This window comes from Perognathus longimembris, chromosome 28, assembly GCF_023159225.1.
Source record: "Perognathus longimembris pacificus isolate PPM17 chromosome 28, ASM2315922v1, whole genome shotgun sequence".
Classification (NCBI taxonomy): Eukaryota; Metazoa; Chordata; class Mammalia; order Rodentia; family Heteromyidae; genus Perognathus; species Perognathus longimembris.
Window position 1 is genome coordinate 79528345 of NC_063188.1, and position 20246 is coordinate 79548590.

At 40.7% G+C, this 20246-nt stretch overlaps 1 protein-coding gene across 1 annotated transcript; it reads left to right on the plus strand.

Moving 5' to 3' along the window:
* Positions 1-13370: 13370 nt before the first annotated feature.
* LOC125343141 (chromobox protein homolog 3-like) lies at positions 13371-13769 on the plus strand. Its single transcript, XM_048335412.1, has one exon. It carries the CDS (start codon positions 13371-13373, stop codon positions 13767-13769), a length of 399 nt encoding a protein of 132 aa, XP_048191369.1.
* Positions 13770-20246: the final 6477 nt, after the last annotated feature.

A 20246-nucleotide genomic window follows, 5' to 3' on the forward strand; every position in this document is an offset into this window, starting at 1 on the left:
TATTCTTAACTTTCAGCTTAAATGCAGTTTAGGAACCAGGGAATAGCATAGGGTTGCTAAAATTCAAGAACACAAAAAGGCTTTGAAGTTCTGCAACATCTGATGGCAGTAAGACCTGATGAGGTTGATTAACATAGGAATAAACTCCGGTGGACATAGTAAAGCAATTCAGGGTAGGGGCTGAGTTACTGGTAAAGAAATGTCCTTGCACTTAGCATATCCTTGTGATAATAACACAGCCGTAGGTCAGATTGAGATTAGCTGCTGGCTCGGCTCCCAACAGAAGGACTTAGAAAAAATTATACTAAGTGAAGTGAGCCAGACTCAAAGGAACATGGACTCTATGGCCTCCCTCATAGGGAATAATTAGCACAGGTTTAGGCTACTCACAGCAGAGGATCACAAGAGCCCAATAGCTATACCCTTATGAACACATAAGATGATGCTAAGTGAAATGAACCCCATGTTATGGAAACAATTGTTATATCACTGTTGTAATTACTTTCAACATGTGATGTGAAACCGTAGCTTCTATTATTGATGACCCTCTTTAGCCCCTTCCTGTGGTTGTGCCTGTACTATCTCTGTATATCTGAGTACATTGGAAACCGTGTACACTTGTATTAGAACTAGGAAACTGAAAGGGAATACCAAAATCGAGAGACACAGGATATAAAGACAAATGACTACAAAAGCAATCCTTGCAAAACTTCTTGGTGTAAATCAACTGAACAACTCATGGGGGAAAGGGAAATGGGGAGGGGGGAAGGGGGAATGAGGGAGGAGGTAACAAACAGTACAAGAAATGTATCCAATACCTAATGTATGAAACTGTAACCTCTCTGTACATCAGTTTGACAATAAAAAATTTTAAAAAAGTATTCAGAAATATCACACATTCTGATTTCATTGACAATTAAAATGACCGAAACAACCATAATTTCATGACTTAGATTTAAAAAGTCTGTTGAGCATTCAGAAGATAAATGAGTAATGTTAAAGACAACTCACCTTTGGGTTTAGCTCAATTTACCTAGAATACAAAATTTTAGGTTTTGGTTAAGACATATTAATGTAGTAGACAAATTGGATTTCAGTATCTCTCTTACATGTTCTATTTCTGCTAACATCATAGAAAAAATTAAGAAATAAATGTATAGTTTTACAGAACATTGTACTTTAGTCTACTAAACAAAATTACTGTTTAATTTTAGCTGAGCTTAGTGGTGTTCAATAATACACTCAAGACAGGAAGGCATATACTTAGAGAAAGGTTTAACTTAGAGAAAGGTCAATATCCTCTGGCCACTGTTTGCAAAGATTGCAAGTACACTGTGATCAAAACCACACCAAACCTGTCAGCAATGTTTATTTGCACCTTATGAAAGCAAATTGACTTTATAGAACAGAGTGGTTTTCTAAAAGTAATAGTGCAGTTGTAGCAGTGAGCTCAGTGAAGCTACTCAAAGTCAAGTCTTAGAAAAGCTGATTTCTGTACCTGGATGGATCCACAGTTCAATATAACAGTTACAGGTTCACTTGAAAATAAACCCAGAACAATTTACCCATGAAAATACAAGAATACATGTCAAATACCCCTCCTAAATAGAAGTTTACAAGTGGCCAATTTCGATACTACTTGTATTGAAACAGAATTGTAAATTCCTTAAAAAAAATCAGTCTCTGCATTGCCCCATTCTGGAAATGGAAGAACTTGGAAAAAGTTATACTAAGTGAAGTTAGCCAGACCCAAAGAAACATGGACTCTATCGTCTCCCTCATAGGGAATAATTATCACAGGTTTTAGGCTGTCACAGCAGGTGATCACAAGAGCCCAATAGCTATGCCCTTATGAACACATGAGATAATGCTAAATGAAATGAACTCCATATTATGGAAACGACTGTTATATCACTGTTGTAATTACTTTCAATATGCCATGTGAAACCGTAGCTTCTTTTGTTGATGATCTTCTTGTATCCCCTTCCTGTGGTTGTCCCTGTGCTATCACTGTATCTCATCTGAGTACCCTGGATACTGTATATACTGGTTTTAGAACGAGGGAAGTCAAAGGGAATATCAAAATTGAGAGACAAAGGATAAAAAGACAAAGGACTCCAAAAGCAGCACTTGAAAACCATTTGGTGTAAAGCAACTGAAGAACTCATGGGGGGAGAGGGAAAGGGGGAGGGAAGGGGGGAGTGAGGGAGGAGGTAACAAATAGTACAAGAAATTTACCCATGGCCTTATATATGAAACTGTAACCCCTCTGTACATCACTTTGACAATAAAAAATTACTTAAAAAATCAGTCTCTGATAACTGTCTTCCCTATTAGCTGCCATATGGCTATGCATGGCATGCTTAGTACATGCTCACATGATCACCCAAGTGACACCTTCTAAAGTGATTACTTGGAATCACCTGATCCCCTATTACCCAGTTTATTTATTACACTGTTACACAGTCTATTTATTCAAATAGCCATAAGCCTTCTGAAGTGATCTTTATATATCTTCTTCAATAGATGTTTTTGTAAAACTCCTTATCAAATGCCTTCTTCTATGTTCTTTCTTTTGAGATGGGGTTCCATTACATTACCCAGGCCAGACCTAGATTTCTGGGCTCATGTGCACACCTGCTTCTTGATAGTATCCAACTACCATTACACCCAGCTTTCAACTACCTAAAAATTCATTTAATGGGGTAAGGTGTCAGTCATGTGATAAGAGTCTGTCTGGCACACATGAGGTCCTGAGTTGAATACCTAGTAGTGGCCCCCAAAATTAGATTTACAAAGTGTTATGTCTACTCCTTATCTAACATGTAACTATCCATATAATTAGGAAGCAACGATTGTGTATTCTTGAGAAGAGGGCCCAAGTGTTCACTCTAATTCATTAAGTAGTCAGTTGTCTGTCTAAGTGACAAGCAATAAGATATATTCTTTTTTTTTCTCAAATTTTTATTATCAAACTGACGTACAGAGAGGTTACAGTATCATACGTTGGGCATTGGATACATTTCTTGTACTGTTTGTTGCCTTGAATAAGATATATTCTTAAACAGTTATCACGGAGCACTGTGGAAAGCTGCATACTTGAACTTGTTAGATTTGAAAGAACATTTAATTAGGATTAAATCATGATGTGGCAGTCACTTGACTTCTCTAAGAAGAATATTCTATGAAGAGCAAGGAAACTTCAAGCTTACTGGAAGAGAATGCAATAGCTTTAAGGATGATTAAAATTACTGAATTTAAATGAATTGTGGTTTCAATGATTCAGTATTCAACAAATTATGTTAAATACAATTTAATAACTTTGGCATTCATAAAAAGCAATGTGCACAAAAGCCTACTAGTAAATTTGGCATGTAAACTTTGAAAATAGCTGAATACTAACTCCTTGGTGTCACTGCTTCAGTCTCTGGGACCTTGTAGAAGCTGCCTACATCTCCACATGTGGTGTCCTTCTTTTTCCACAATTATTTTAAGTGGAAACAAACAACCTTAACTTCTGTAACCTGAAATTTCAAAACACACATCTCTAGGACCAAAAAAAAAATCACAAGCTTATTATGGATCAAAGTTCAAATACATTACTTATACCATTTAGTCTATAAAATTTATTTTAATTAATTAATTTTTCTCTGTCCCCCCCCAACTAGTGACAACTCTCATTGAGATGGTTTATGCTTTTTCTGTGTATTTGGAATATTATTCAAATTTACTCATCTAATACCTTTTACGCTTTCCCCAATCTTTTCTTCTAAATTGTCTCTTAGACTCTTGTTTATCCATAGATATTATTATATATGTAGCTATATGTAATGTGTGCACATATCCTTAAATATGAATCTCTAGATTTTCTATGGAATCCATGCCAATAGGATTTCAAAATTTACAATGCAAAATACATTTTTGAAAAAGGGTATGTTGATGTTGTAAGGTAGTGGACTTTATTTTGTGCCGATACTGGTGCCTGAACTCAGAAACTGTGCTCTTGGCTTTCTTACTGAAGTGTGGGGCTCCACCACCAGAGCCACACCTCCACTTCTAGGTTTTTGTTGGCTAACAGAAGGAAAGTGACTTTCAGATTTGTCTCCCAGCAGTGCCCCAATTTCCTGGCTCCTCCCCAACCACATCCATGCCACTCCCACCCACTGTGATGTGTACCTCCACAGAATGAATCGTGGAGCCTTTCAGAGTTCCTCATGGAATTCCACAGCAATCTGCACCTCAGGTCCACTCCAGACTCATAGTGGGTTCCCACGGTGCCCAAGTGCTTCACCTCCCATATTCCCCCACGCCCCTACCTACCCCTTAGATCCACTCAGGTCCACCACTGGACCACACATACAAACACACACTCGAACACTCACACACACACTCGTGTCCTCGCACACATTTCTTGATCTCCTGCCCAGCGTGACTGTCGATCGGTCAGTTGCGGGCTATGTTTTGCAGGTGACAGGAGCAGAAGCAGCAGCAGCTACAGCAGAAAAGACAACAGCAGGGACTCAAGCCAAAGCAAAGGTACCACTGGTCCCTGTGGGCTACCAAGCTCCACCTCTTCCATCCCCTACCTTGGCTTCTCCAGTCACCCTCCACCCCACCCTCCACCCCCCCACCCCCCCACCCCCGCCATCACAATCACATCACTCTCTGCTGCTGACTCTTCCTACTGCTGACTGGCTGCCCCCTCCTACTCTCCCTCAGCCTGCAGGCCTGGTCCCCGCGTGCCCTTGTTTGCACACCTACCTACTGCCCACTGTACACCTGCCACCTGCACGCCGCCCATACGCAGCCCACTACTTACAACGTATTCGCACGCCGCCTGCCGGCCGCCATCAGCACTACAAGCTTCCAGGTCTCCTGGAGGGTTGAGTTGGGTCCCCAGTGCCTCCAGCTTCCAGGCTCCACCCATTTCGTCACGCCCACAGAGGCTCACTTTGGTTCTGGTGAGTTCTACCTCTCCTCCTGAGGGGCAGGGGTGGGCGACTTCCCTGAGGAGCCACCAGCTGCGACAGGCATGGGACTCCACGAGGTGGAGATGCCTCCCAATGTGGAATCCCAACCTCACTCCACCTGCTCCTGGCCAACTCAAAAGGTAGAGAGAGGGCTTGTGGGTGTATAAAATCTCGAAGCGCACTCTTTGCAAGCAAACTGCTTGACCATGGGAGTGATTTTCCGTGTCAGTTTGTCAGTCTTCTCCCAGTGAGTCACTGATGCTGATGTTGCTATGTGGGTATGTTGTTGATATTAGAAAGCAAAATCCTAATCAGTTGATTGAAAGAGGAGAGTAGGTTGGATCATCTAAGAAACTGTCAGAATCACTTGGAAAATTTTTCATTCAACCTATGGGATAGGGAGGGAGGGAGAGAGAGATAGGATGAGAGAGGGAGCAAGGAAGGGGGAGGGGGAGAGAAAAGAGACAGGTTTGTAAATGTAGGTTATGGAAGTATGACGAACTTATGCTCAATTTCATTAACCATTTCACAATAAACATGAATGGAGGTTCTTTTTTCTTTGCCTATTTTCCATATTAAATATAATAGTTCCACTTCATAATATGCTGATAGGAGCATGCTAAAATATTTGTAGTATTTTAGACATACCTCATGTCATTTTATTGAATTTATTTCGGAATGAGTTGTAAAAACAAGTTTATTTCAGACATGTACAACATAGACTTCACCTAGTTTTCACCAAAGGTCATATCTTACATAGTTAGAATGCAATATCAAATCCAAGATAGTGACATTAGGACAATCCACAGAGCTTATTTAGAATTTTCTCAGTAATATCTGGATCTGTATGCATATTTGTATGAAATTTTCCTGCATGTGTAGATTTTCTACCACAATCATTCTTGCCACAGTTAGGGTCACAGTCAGCTGGCAACCCTAACATGTTCACCATCTCTTTAACTTTCTCCTATGGGAACACAACTGGAATTGTACTTTTTATATCTTTTTACTCAGTGAGCTACATCTTTTTGAAATTTGCTTAAATATATCAGTTCATACTGTTTTACTTCTAGATTTCATTTTATAGTTTGATTGTGCCAGTTTACCTCTTTGCTCATTCCATTGAAATTGTTTACAAAAGTATATGCTGTAAACCAGCTGTACAACTTGAGGTGTGGGGGGAAGGAATTGGGGAGAGGGAAAGGTGGGAGAAAAATGAGGGAGGACGTAACAAGTTTGATAAGACATGTATTCACTGCCTTATTTATGAAAATATAATCATTTTAACAATAAATCAATTAATAAAAAATCAAAAACCAAACCAACCTGAACGGATCCAAAATGAAGAAAAAACTAGGAAGGAAGAAAGAAAGCAAAACTGTGAAACCTTTTCAGACAGTTTTATTTTGTATTCCCACTAGCAATGAATGAGAAATCAGCTTCATCACATCTTTCTCAGTGCTTGATATTCTCTCAATATAGTCACACTGATAGACGTGTGGTGATATTTTGCTAAAATGGCTTTTTGTTCATGGCCAATAATGTTAAACATCTTTGCAAGTCCTCTGTAAGATGTGAAACTATTTTCTTACTCTGTAGTTGGTTTATCTGTTTGCTTAACCAAAGATGGTTTTCGGAACAAAAATTTCATTTTACAGATACCTCATTGTTCAAGTTTTGTGTTGTTATGTTGTGTTTTGACGTTTGATCTAAGAAATCTTAGTCATATGTGCTGAAGACTTTTTTGACTGCTTTCTTCTAGAAATATTACAATTTTCTAGTTTAACAAATTATATTGTTTTAATTTATGGTTTTATAACTCATTTTGGCTTTTATAATATAATAATTTTTTTTTACTTTTTAAAAATTTCATTAGTTTAAATGAATTGTAAGATTGTGCATTTGACATACAAGCATGTAATGGATTTATTTTTTTTTCAAATTTTTATTATCAAACTGATGTACAGAGAGGTTACAGTTTCATACGTTAGGCATTGGATACATTACTTGTACTGTTTGTTACCTCATCCCTCGTACCCCCCCCCCCACATGTAATGGATTTAATCTGCTCAAATTTCATATCTTTTTTTCGGCAAATACTTTTTTCTTTTTTTGTAATTTATTTATTAATTAAAGAAATTTTTTTTGACAAGGTTTTGTGCAAAAAGGGTACAATTACATAGTAGGGCAGTGTGTACATTTCTTGTGATATTTTACACCTTATTTTTCTTTCCCTTCCCTAGGTCAGTAGACATAATATATACAATATACAATGTACCAAGAACATATACAGTAGCCACGTGGCCTACGTTGAAGAAAATTCGCCTAGGGCTTTAAGTGTAATGTCGACAATAGACAATATGTCGACAATAGTCATATGAACATACATACATAGCTTTTGAGCTATTGTGATCCACTGAGAGGTCAGTTTTTGACCTTTATATGTTGAGTAGTTGTTTGGTTTTAGTTACATAGTGTAGGGTCGCTGACCCAAACCTGTGGGAAATACCATTTGACAAGAAGTTTTTGGGGGCTGGGGATATGGCCTAGTGGCAAGAGAGCTTGCCTCGTATACATGAGGCCCTGGGTTCGATTCCCCAGCACCACATATACAGAAAACGGCCAGAAGTGGCTCTGTGGCTCAAGTGGCAGAGTGCTAGCCTTGAGCAAAAGGAAGCCAGGGACAATGCTCAGGCCCTGAGTCCAAGGCCCAGGACTGGCCAAAAAAAAAAAAAAAAGAAGTTTTTGGTTTCAAAGACCTGGTCTCTACTGTCTCCCCCTCCCTCCACCTTAACAGTCATATATCAGGGAGATCATGCCCCTTTGTTGTCTATGTTCTAGGCTTGTCTCGCTTAACATTATTTGTTCAAGTTCTGACCATTTCCCTGCGAATGCCAATATTTCACCATTTCTAATTGCTATGTAGTATTCCATTGTGTATAGGTACCATATTTTTTGGATCCATTCATCTGTGGAGGGGCATCTGGGTTGTTTCCATATTTTGGCTATTGTGAATTGTGCAGCAATAAACATGGAAGTGCAGATGTCTTTTTGATATCTTGGGACCTGTTGTTCAGGATAGATGCCTAGGAGTGGTATGGCTGGGTCATAGGTTAGGTCTATGTTGAGCTTTTTGAGAAACCTCCATACTGATCTCCAAAGTGGTTGTACTAATTTGCACTTCCACCAACAATGGAGAAGGGTTCCTCTTTCCCTGCACCCCCTCCAGCATTTGTTGTTGCCTGAGTTCAGAGAATAGGCATTCTAACTGGAGTGAGGTGGTATCACAGGGTTGTTTTTATTTGCATTTCCTTTACTGCCAGGGATGTTGAACATTTCCTCATATGTTTCTTTGACATTTTTATCTCTTCTCTTGTGAAGTCTCTCTTTAGCTTCTTTGCCCATTTCCTAATTGGTTTACTGGGCTTGGAGGGGCTTAGTTTTTTGAGTTCTCTGTAGGTGACAGATATTAGGCCTTTGTCTGTTGCTGTGCTGGTAAAGATCCTTTCCCATATGGTTGGCTGTCTTTCTAGTTTGGTGGCTATGTCCTTAGCTGTGCAGAAACTTTTTAATTTGTAGTAGTCCCATTTGTCGAGTCTCTCCCTTATTTGTTGTGCCCCTGGGACTCTATTCAGGAAGTTCCTTCCTGTGACTGCAAGTTCTAGTGTCTTTCCTACTCTATCCTTCAGTAGTTTTTGTATCCATTTATGTATGTATGTATGTATGTATGTATGTATGTATGTATGTATGTATGTATTTTCTACTATGGATATGGAGTGAAGACATCACATTCACTAGGCTGGAACTCTGCTTCTTGGCCAAAATTTTCAGACTTGCTTTTTGAGGGATTTGTTAACAAGATGGAGTATAGTAGATTTTTACCCAGACTTTGATGGAGCCTCGATTTTTCCAGATGTGCACTTCCTGAGCAGCAAAGATTATAGGTGTGCATCATGAACACTTGGCTTATTTCTTCTTTAAATTATTGACATTTTTATTACAATGGTGATGTATAATATAGTTATCATTTCATATATCAAACAATGAGTGCATTTCTTTTTGGTCAGTGTCACCCCTTCCATTACTTTCTCCCAGTTTTTCTCTCCTGCACCTCAGAAGTTGTATAGCTCCTTATCAACCTAGTGAATACTGAGTACCACTGCTTCATTTGTTCACCCTTTGTCTCTCCATTTCTGTGACCCACTCACACTCACCAGAGACAGAAAAGGAACAAACAAGGCATAAGAATAGAAAAAAAATCCTCTTGTCTACAGTTTCTGGAGTTCATTTTGATAAATATTACTTTATATTATCAGAGGCACAGAGGCATTGAAAATTTGTGTTTCTCCTACAAAAATATCTATTTTAGATCTTACTGATATTCTATCTTAAACATCTTCTCTTCTCTCCTTTAACAGATTTTAGTAAGATTCATCTTATCATATTTATAATAAAATAAAGTAAAATTTACTACCATCCATGATCTATTTTGAATTAATTTTTGTAATAAACTTCAATGTAAGTAAAGGTTCACATTTTTGCTTATAGGTATTCTATCTGCTTAATCTTATTTGGATATCGAAGGGGAATTCTCAGAAACCTGTAGGTCAATTTGGGGAGAATATATACCTTTACTGTATGGTTTTCTAATCCACAAACAAACTGGATCCAAATTCCATGTATTGAATCCATCCGTCCTAGACTCATCATCATTTGGGAATTTTCAGCATACACATCCTGTATATATTTTCTTTGTCAGCTATACATTTCATTTTCTGCAATGTAATTAATTCTAATAAGTAAGGTGTGTGTGTGTGTGTGTGTGTGTGTGTGTGTGTGTGTGTGTGTATCTGTGTGTGTGCTGGTACTGGGGCAAAAACTCAGGGCCAGGCACTGCTCCCTAGTGGGGGGAGGAGAGAGCCCTTGAGTTTGGAAGCAGCTCCAGGTCAGTACAGAATGGGAGAGTCTTCTGTCTGGCAGACATCTTCTGCTTCTGGCCATTCCTAGTGCAGAACACTTGAAATGTTGCAGCAAATAATTCTGGGAAGCTGATGAGATGAGGCAGGGTGAGATGGTGCACAGAGATGAGGAAGCCACATCTGATCTTCTCTATAGAAATACAATCAAGATATTTGAAAAGCAAGATCAATACTAGCAGGCAATCAGCAGATACAGGCAATCAGCAGGGTCTCCAGAATGTCACTGGCTGTGAGGAAATAGCATGGCAGACCCTGGCACCTGAAGGGACTTCCTCCCTATTTGCACACTGGGAGGTGGGTGTAGAGTATTTAGCACATCAAAAATGAAAGGCAAAGGCCCTGTTGTATTCTTTTACCCAATTCTCCATTCTAAAGTTAGGTAGGATGGCCTAACTGTGGAGTCACTTATATTGACCCTATTCATAGTTTTCTGAGAGTAATTTTTAAAATCAAAAGTGAATGCTGAATTTTCTTTGGATTATATCTTACAACAGTATTGATTGTATTGATGAAATATTAGCTTTGGAATCAACTTTGCATAGATGGACTACAATCTGTGTGCTGAAGATCAAACTGAGTTTTAGACCTTGATAATTTTTATACTACTCATCTTTTTTGCAGATTTTTGTGTGAAAGTTGATGGAATGTGGGCTGGGAGTGTGGCTTAGTATCACCGAGCTTGTTTAGCACCAATGAATCTGTGGGTTGTATTCCTCAGTACCACATAAATAGAAAAGGCTAGATGTGGTGCTAGAAGCTCAGGGACTGTACCCAGGCTGGAAGACTGGCAAAAAAATGTTGGTGGAAGATAAAAAGGTGAAGTTTTGTCTTTGTCTCATGTTGCTGTTAGGATATTTGTGGTGTCATAAAATTGTGTGGGAAGTTATGTAAACTAAGAGTAAGACAGCAAAGCCTCTGTGAACATTTAGGAACTTGAATTTTCAGAGAGGCTCCCCATTTGCAGAACTGGTCAGAGTGACTCACGCTACATAATATTTTCATAAAAATGTGGTTCATCCTGTGGTAAGAAGTCTTCTAATTTCCAAGCTGTGTGCATAGACTGGTTGACACAGCAGGCCTGCCATCTCTACTTTGAAAAGCCCTGTAGCAACACAAATCTCTGGATGGTTATGGAATTTAGATTTGGAGATTGTTAGCAGCAAATCTGAGTTGGCCTTAAGGACTGTTCAGTGGTTCTCAAGCCATGTGTACAAACAGTGTGGCTCTGCTGTGGTTTCCTATTAGGAGTCTGACAATTTGAAAATGTTTGGCAAGGTGTCCACATGACCAATCCCCAATAATGTCTCAGGAATTGCATTTCCAGCAAGCTTCTCTGATAGACAACATTTCACTTGTGTTGTTAGGACTTGCTGCTGTAGGAATCACACATCCTAAGTGACCCTACTTGGAGAGGCATTGTGGAGGTCTGATATTAATATTTAGTTATTTCTGCTTTTGAAAATGCAGTTTTGTATATTGTACTGTTCTCTGCCTTTCAATACTTTAACTCTCTGTGCTATTATTCCTCAAGAGAGTTTGTTGTAGAGAGGACCTCCTTTGTTTCTTTTTTTGTTTTGTAGATTTTTGGGCTTGATCTCTGGATGTGGGTGTTGTCCCTGAGCTCTTCAGCTCATGGTTAGTGCTCTACCGCTTGAGCCTCAGTGCCACTTCAGGATTTCTAGTGGATAGTTGGAGTTAAGAGTCTCAGGGACTTTCCTGTTTAGGCTGGCTTTGAGCTGTGATCCCCAGAAGTCAGCCTCCCAAGTAGCTAGCATTATAGGCGTGAGCCAGCAGCACCTGGTAAAATACTACTTTTTGTTTTTCAAAAAGAATTTTATAAACTGAGAGCACAGCTCATGTGGAAGAGCATCTGCCCAATAGATGCTTAAAATGTTTTGTGAATATCTTCTCATGCATTTGTTTTGAACATTTACCCTGAATAGAAGTTTGGGGCTTACTCATAGCTTTATGATTCTTAATTTTTGACTGTGCTCGGGGTTGAGTCCAGAACTTCATGCTTACTTGGCTGGTGCTTTAGCACTTGAGCCACTCTACCAGCCTCACTTTTGGCTAGCTAGTTTGGGAATGGCATCTATAGCACTTTTCTTCCTGGGCTTGCCTCAAAATGAGAGCAGCCAGATCTCAGCCTCATGAGGAGATAAGATTATAGGCATAAGCCACTGAAATCAGGCAAGTCTCATATTTTATTATTTTTTGTGTCTTGTCACTTTCTCTGTTTCTCACTTCTGTTTTCCTTTTCTTGTTGTATTGCAGGGAGTAGAATATTTGGACCTATTTAATGTTTTGAGTACACTTTGTATACTACACTTCATAGTCATTCTAGTTATGAACATATGTGAATGTAATTAATCTCAATCTACTGTTATTTTTACTACTAATAAAGTAGAAGTTACTATATTTAAGGATTTTCTTGAATCCTCCTACTCTGGGAGTGTGTGTTGTTTTTGGTGGTGCTGAGATTTGAACTCAGACTTTGGTGTTTCTTGGACAGTTGTTCTACCCTTTCATCCTAATTTCCAGGTATTAGAATATAAATTTCTCAACTCTTTCTTTTATATAGAGTGAACCCATTATCAGGTAGTATTACAACTTTTCCCTCAACGGTTTAAAAGGATTTAAAATTATACAAGGTATGTGTATCTACTATATTCACCCTGCGTTTTACATATTGCCTGGTTTACTTTGTAGAACTTCTTGCCAGTTTCTAGTTTTGCTCCTTTTTGTATGGAGAATTTCTTTTAGACTGTCATTATTGATGCATCTGCTAGTGACAGGTTTATCAATTTTCTGTCATCAGAGAATGTGTTTATTTCCCTACAATTCCTGAAGGATAAGTTTCTTCAACATGGAATTCAGAATTGGCAGTCCTTTATATTACAAAAATGTCCCATTACCTTCCCCACTTCTGAGTTCAGAAGAGAAACATGCTAAGCTCTCATTTAAATCAGTGTGCTCTGTAGGTATATTTCTCTCTAAATACTATAGTTTTTTATTCTTTATTTTCGTGGGTTTCTTAAGGTGTGTCTTGTTATGGATATTTTGGGGGTTTGCCTGGCCTGTTTTGTGGTTGTGGGTCCAACTAGAATTTAGCTTTTAACACCTTGGCTGTGCTTATATGATTTGATTTGTTGGTCTATTACTAGAAGCCAGGTTGTTGCAGAGGAACATGCCATGGGGATGGATTTTTTTGGACCTGCAGACATGGTGATTTAGGAAGATTCACAATTGATTTGGACTGATGTTCTGTTTTTGTTCTTTTCCTAGGACTTATCGTAGAAATTTAACAAAAATCCCCTGGAGGTGACTGGAGATTGAGGCTCGACAGCCACAGTTGCTACAGGGTCGTGACTGGGGGCATCTGAGGTATTAATAACAGCTGTTCACACCTGCAGTTAAAAAAATGGCCTCCACGGAAATCATACTAGCAAAAAGAATTAAGAAGGAGAATGAAGATTCTGAAGAAACTGAAGAAGTAGAACTTGAAGAATTTGAGGTGGAGAAAATAGTAGACCAGCGTGTATTAGATGGGCAGGTACAATATCTCCTGAAATGGAAGGGTTATTCAGATGCTGATAATACCTGGGAACCAGAAGAGCATTTAAATTGCCCAGAGTTATTGGAGGATTTTCTAAATTCTCAGAAAACTGTTTTATGTAAGAGTGAATCTGATGATAGCCCATCAGACGATGAAAGTGGTCCTGGTGACTGCCCATTTTGCTTTTCTAGGAGGTCTGAACCTGAACAAATAATTATTGCCACGAAAAATGATGAAATACTAATGCTCCTCATGAAGTATTAAAATTTAGACCAACCTGAGTGGGTGCTATCAAGAGAAGCTAATGTTCAATGGCCTCAAGTTGTAATTGCTTTTTATGAACAGAAACTTCATTGGCATAGACATGAAATGCATTAATTTTTAAATTCATTTATATATACATTCATTAAAATATGTATATATGTAATCTGAGTCTTGCGTTTTACATATTGTTGTGAAACAATAACTACATTCTAATGAAGTTAATTTAATCTGTTCATTTTGAAATTAGTATTGGTGGTGCTCTGGAGATTTCTTTTTGCATAAGATATAATAAAGTCTTTCTGAGTTGCTTAATCCTTCAGCAAAGAATATTTTCTTCCAGGCTACATTTCCTCAGGATTTAAGATGAGGGATTTTAAATATTATGCAGATTTTTTGTTAATATTTAATCATAACAATTGTGTTTAAATGCTATTTTGAAAGGTCATCTCAATTGCTTTGTTTTTTACTGTATGTGTGTACACATAAATTATGTGAACATTTTTTGGAGATTTTGATTATTTGGAGGAACGGACATCACATCGTATTTCAGTCACATGATCTATCACTCAGTTACACCCCTGAACCCTGTTTAGCTTCTAAGCCTAGAGCCCTGGGCAGCTCATGCTGGCATTAGGCTGGCCTCAAACCATAGGTCCTCCTGCCTCTGCCATAGAAATTTGAATGCAATAGGTTGTTAGAAGATTTCTGTGAAAGGAATATATTTTACTACCAATGACTTCACCACCTGGATGAACAAATTATGATAAATCTTGGCATAATTTAATCAGCTAAGCAAAACAAGGTAAATGTTGAAAAGATTATTTAGTGATCCATTAACAGAGTACTTGAATGTGTATAGAGAAAGCTCATGAATTTTAGGATATTGTCGACTCAGCCTGTGGAAAAGGAATCAGCTGCTGAGAGATTTTTGACTATATAGATCCCGCTGTCCTTCAGGTGTTAGCAAAATTTTACACACACTGACTTGCATGCTTTTGTATTACCCTAATTCATTTCTTAAGTGTAGGCTGAATGTTTCTCAGTACTGGTTTGCTGGTTCTACAAAAGCTAGAAAAAGAACTTTGAGCTAATGAGGATGCTCTCTCACTGTATATTCTTTACTTAATTTTAAATAATGGTGAAGACTGGTCAATAAAGAGTTTTCTATTCCTTACAAAAATTAACCAGTCAGGTGTGTTGGCACATACCTGTCATCCTAGCCAATCAGGAAGCTGAGATCACAGGATTGAATTAGGAAATCCCTCAGAAACTTATCTACAATTCGCTACTCAAAAAAGGAGCCAGAGGGCTGGGGATATGGCCTAGTGGCGAGAGAGCTTGCCTCATATACATGAGGCCCTGGGTTCGATTCCCCAGCACCACATATACAGAAAACGGCCAGAAGTGGCGCTGTGGCTCAAGTGTCAGAGTGCTAGCCTTGAGCAAAAAGGAAGCCAGGGATAGTGCTCAGGCCCTGAGTCCAAGGCCCAGGACTGGCCAAAAAAAAAAAAAAAAAAAAAAAAAAAAAAGGAGCCAGAAATATAGCTGTGGCTCAAGTGGTAGAGATCTACCTTGATCAGAAATGCTCTGGGAGAGTGCTCAAGCCTTGACATCAAGTCCCAAGAGTGGCACTTACAGAAAAATAATTAAGGAGTATCTGTCCCTATGCTCTGAGCTGATGGCATTCTTTTACTCTACTTAGAAGGAGGAGGGCACAAGTAGCCCCTGGTAGACTGTATGGAAGTTCTGGTTTGTCCTGTGATTCTTGGCATTGTAATGGTAACAGGCAGAGGGAACATGTGGTTTGTATGCATCCCCTACACGATTCTCTTGTGCAAGATCATGAAGAATCGGCAACCTAGGTGGAATTGCTCAGTAATTTGTGGAGGAGGAAATTGCCCCTTAGCTATGTGCCTGGAGACTCAGGTGTGGGATGTGATTCCTCCTTCGTATGTTGAATGTAGTAGCAGCAAATGGGTCTTAAAATTGCTAATTAGTCCTGTGTGTGTGCACTGGTTGGGAGAAGGGTTAAAGTGCAAACTCTAGGTACTTGCTGCTGTTCCAGTGAAGTCACATGATCCAAGGCTTTAGGGTCACTCCAAGAGTGCGCTGATGCCAGCACTTGGGCAGAAGACCCCTTTCCTATGTGACTGGTGAAGTAGGGGCTTCAGTCTGCACTTGCTTGATGATTCCAGAAAACAGAAGAGGAAATTATGGCCCCAGGCTGTTTGGTGACCTTGGGCCTCCCAACTGAAGCTGCCTGAGGGGAGGAACAAGCTCCCTTTAGCTGGCTTTGCACCAAAAAGACACAAAGTCTGTAATTAATCTTTTGTGACCCAGGTGGCACTAGAGCGTGTGTGATGAGCAATGGTGTTTCTAATGGCGGTGATAGTCCATCCCTGTTCTCCTAGCAAATCGGGGAGCAAAGGTGGATGTGTGGGGGTCTAGGTATGAGGCTAGCCCAGACAAAAGTTTTCCTGTCCATAGTCTCAACAACATGGAAATAGCACCTTTTCAGTGTGATGGTGTTGTGAATGTGATGGAAAATCTCCTGAAAGCAAGAAAGACAAGTGACTGTGAGGAAATGTCTGAATCCAAATCTCATGACCCATGCATACTCAGTATCACATACACATATACACACAAGCATGCATGTACACACACTAGATACTCTGTGGTGCTTTAATTCATGCTGCTTGTGAAGTGTAAGGAAGTGTAAGGCTGTCTTTGGGATTATTGGGAGCTTTATTCAAAGTATAAATAAACTCAAATGAATGGGGGTATAGCTACACTGATATTGCACCAGCATATGAGTTCAATCTACAGTAGGCCTTCCTGCCACCATCCCCCTGCCCCCGACCAATCCAAAACCCTCTGCTTTCTCTTTTTTTTTGCCAGTCCTGGGCCTTGAACCCAGGGCCTGAGCACTGTCCCTGGCTCAAGGCTAGCACTCTGCCACTTGAGCCACAGCGCCACTTCTGGCCGTTTTCTGTATATGTGGTTCTGGGGAATTGAACCCAGGGCCTCATGTATATGAGGCAAGCTCTCTTGCCACTAGGCCATATCCCCAGCCCTCCCTCTGCTTTCTCTCTGCCCATCAGCCTATGTTTGGTTCCACGCTCTAACTGGGAGAAAGAGTCATGAGTTGAGACACTGTGCCATAACCAGGGCATTCATTTCCTCTTATATGCAAGGCAATAAGAGCAATAGCATGACACCTGCCTGCATCATTCACAATCAATGGAGTTCCTAATTGTTCATGAATGAGTGCTGGCACCAATGCGGCCAAGAAAATTGACTCCTAGTCAATGGCATTGGGTTTAGATTCAGAGGTCTGGTTCTTGTTTGGTCTGGTGATCACTCCTCCAGGTAAGGATATGAAAGATAAAGAGTACTTGTTTGGGAGTGATTTGAAGTGCTGATCTGTCTATGTGAATCTGCTGTTCAGTGAGGTGGGGGGTGAGGCAGGCTGGGTGTGCTTCTTCCCTGGGTGTGCACTGATGAGAGTAGGTGGTAGTGTACACCTCTGTACTCTGGTTCAGTCTTCCCTTTGAATGATGCCACCAGATTATGAGGGAATTATTATGCAGTTTTCTTGGTTTAACTGTATTTCCTCTTCCCCAATTGCCAGTAGTGATCACTAAGGGGAAATCCCCCAGTATGGCTTCCCTGCGGGCTGCAGCCATAAAAGGAAGCCTAAGACTCGATGCTCTATTTAGTCTGTCAAGACAGAGTGCCAGTATTCTTTAGTAGGGCCTATGTTGTCAGAATGTGGTTTCTGCTAGGTATGGGGTTCACTTTCATTAGCCACTCTACTCAGGAAACAAAATCATGGATTCATCATTTGAACACAAACCAAGCAGAGAGTTGGCTTGTCCTGAATCTCAACACAAATGCAGTTGCTCCAACTGGAGGCATGGCCCAGATGATTGAATGGCCCCCAAAACCAAGAAAAACATGAAAATTGCAGGAATTCATGAATCTAAGTCTCATAATCTCCACACCTACAAATGCACGACAAATACACACACACACACACACACACACACGCAGAAACTCACAGAATGTATATCGTAGTGATGCTTCACATTGTGCTTGGTTGGAAGCACAGATTGATCTAGGGGAGATTCTGAGACTTTTCAACATATAAGTCAACCTGTAAACAACAGTGATGTAGCTATATTGGTATAATGCTGTCTTAGAAATTCTAACAGAACAATTTCCCTCCCTTTCCTCTATAAATTACTTCTCTCTGTTCCATTGTTTCTGAATGGTCACTAAAGTAATTGGGAATGTAGGCCCAAGTTTCACAGCTTGTACACTGAAAATCCAGGCTACTTAAGACTCCATAGGGGCTAGTGAAGATGGAGTGGGAATGTGATATTTCACCTGCATTAATGGCTGATGCCTGCTAGGGGTGCTATGGATGCAAAATGCACAGGAGCTCCTTTCTGGTCCTACTAAGGCAGAGGAAATTGCTTCCTAGTATTTTGTCTGCTCCTCAGGTTTTCCCATGATGAGGTCACTAGGTAGAGATGAGTGGGATGACAATTGCTGCTTGGGAGCAGGTTTTAAGCACCAGCCATGGACACCTGCTTCTGCCGGGGGATCCTGTGGTCAGGAATTTTGGGTTTCTCTCTAGGTGTCCACTCATTCCAGTAGTTGTTCAGAATAACCCTGTTCCTCATGCCTGCTACAAAACAATTAGGGTTCCATCTGTTTCTGGAACGTGGAAGCCAGCCAGTTGAAGGGGCAAGTATTTCCCAGACCAGTGAGTACCACTTGATTTCAGCTAATGCGCCAAAGAGGAGCATGTTTCCTGCCCCAGGCTAAATGTACCAAAAAGCAGTAACAGTCTTTAATGACTCCTGAATATGTGGTGGTTAGGTGGGGTTGGATTCAGTAGCGCCTGTGTTGTTCACATATTTCTGGTGGATTTCTTTTTTGGGGGGGGGGGGGCAATCCTGGGCCTTGGACTCAGGGCCTGAGCACCATCCCTGGCTTCTTCCCGCTCAAGGCTAGCACTCTGCCATCTGAGCCACCGCGCTCCCTCTGGCCGTTTTCCATATATGTGGTGCTGGGGAATTGAACCGAGAGTTTCATGTGTAGGAGGCAAGCACTCTTGCCACTAGGACATATTCCCAGCCCTCTGGTGGATTTCTTGCCCAATCCTGGTATCCTAGGTAACTTTGGAACAAAGGCCAATGTGGATGAATCATACTTTTACCTACACCCAGGTGAAAAGTTGCCATGGCCTCAGTCTCCTCCCACAGTTGTTAGCACTGGTGGCACGGCTCAAGGAATAGCAAAAGCAATGGATTTAATCTACAGGGGGTGAATCCCTAAATCTATGTCCCAGGACCATACCAGATATCCCAAGCATTTTGGTCTGGTGTAGCTTCTCTCTCTCTTTCTTTCAGTTTGTCTTGGGGATTGAACTCTGAGCATTGGAGCTGATGCTGAGCTCTTTAGCTCAACACTAGCCCTCTACTACTTGAGCCTCAGCACCACTTCCAGTTTTCTGGCTGTCAACGAGCTAAGGTTCTCACAGCGTTTCATGCTCAGGCTGGCTTTGAACCACAGTCCTCAGATCTGAGGCTCCCAAGTAGCTGGGATTACAGGCATGAGGGAGCCACTGGCACCTGGCAAGGTGGAGCTTCCTCTTGTTAGACTCGAGTATCCATGTGATCTAGGGAAAACTGTGAGACCTCATCCAAATATAATTCAAGCAAATGACCAGGCTGTTGGGACAGGACTGTTTTATGAATCCAACTCTAGATAAAACTCTGACCCCTCCAAAGAGAAAACCGCAGTCCGTTCCCCCTGTCTTCCTCTCTGCAACTGGCCCCTCACCCTAATTGGAAAGACGCGGGCAGGGATTGCTGCTGGTTGACTACTTGAATCATAGGACAGGAATCCAAACCTTTTGTAAAGACAGGGAGAGGGAGAGTACTGATGCCAACTTTGAGCACTAGAGGTCGCAGCTGCTCACAAGCTCTGAGCTGGCAGCAGGATATAGTCTCCTAGCTGTGTGCCAGAAGCAGGATCTAGAGATTCAATCCTGGCTGCCACCAAGTGGAAAGGAAGGGGAAGACCACAGCATGTTTGGGAGCTGAATGCAAGTTCCAACTTTGGCTACAAGCTTCTGCTGTGGGTTCAGGCTTACACAATGTCAATTCTTCGGCTTATCTAAGAGTGACAGCAGTTGTGAAAAATACCTCTGCCTCTCCTGCCTGGTCTTTTTGGGGTTCCCATTCCCATTGAGATAATGCCATCAGCCAGTGAGGGAGGAAAATATGAGTCCAGACCAGTTGGTGCCTCAGCACTCCCTGCTGAATCTCAGCTAATGCAGTCTGAGAGGAAGAATGAAGGTCCTCCACCAGGCTGCAGCATCCAAATGGGGATAGACAATCTAGCCAGAACTAATCTGTGCTGACATGGTGGCATCATATTTCAGTACGAATTGTGTTTTTGTAG

What these genes read in the sequence shown, in the direction of transcription:
- LOC125343141 (XM_048335412.1), top strand. Translation starts at nt 13,371, where the DNA reads ATGGCCTCCACGGAAATCATACTAGCAAAAAGAATTAAGAAGGAGAAT.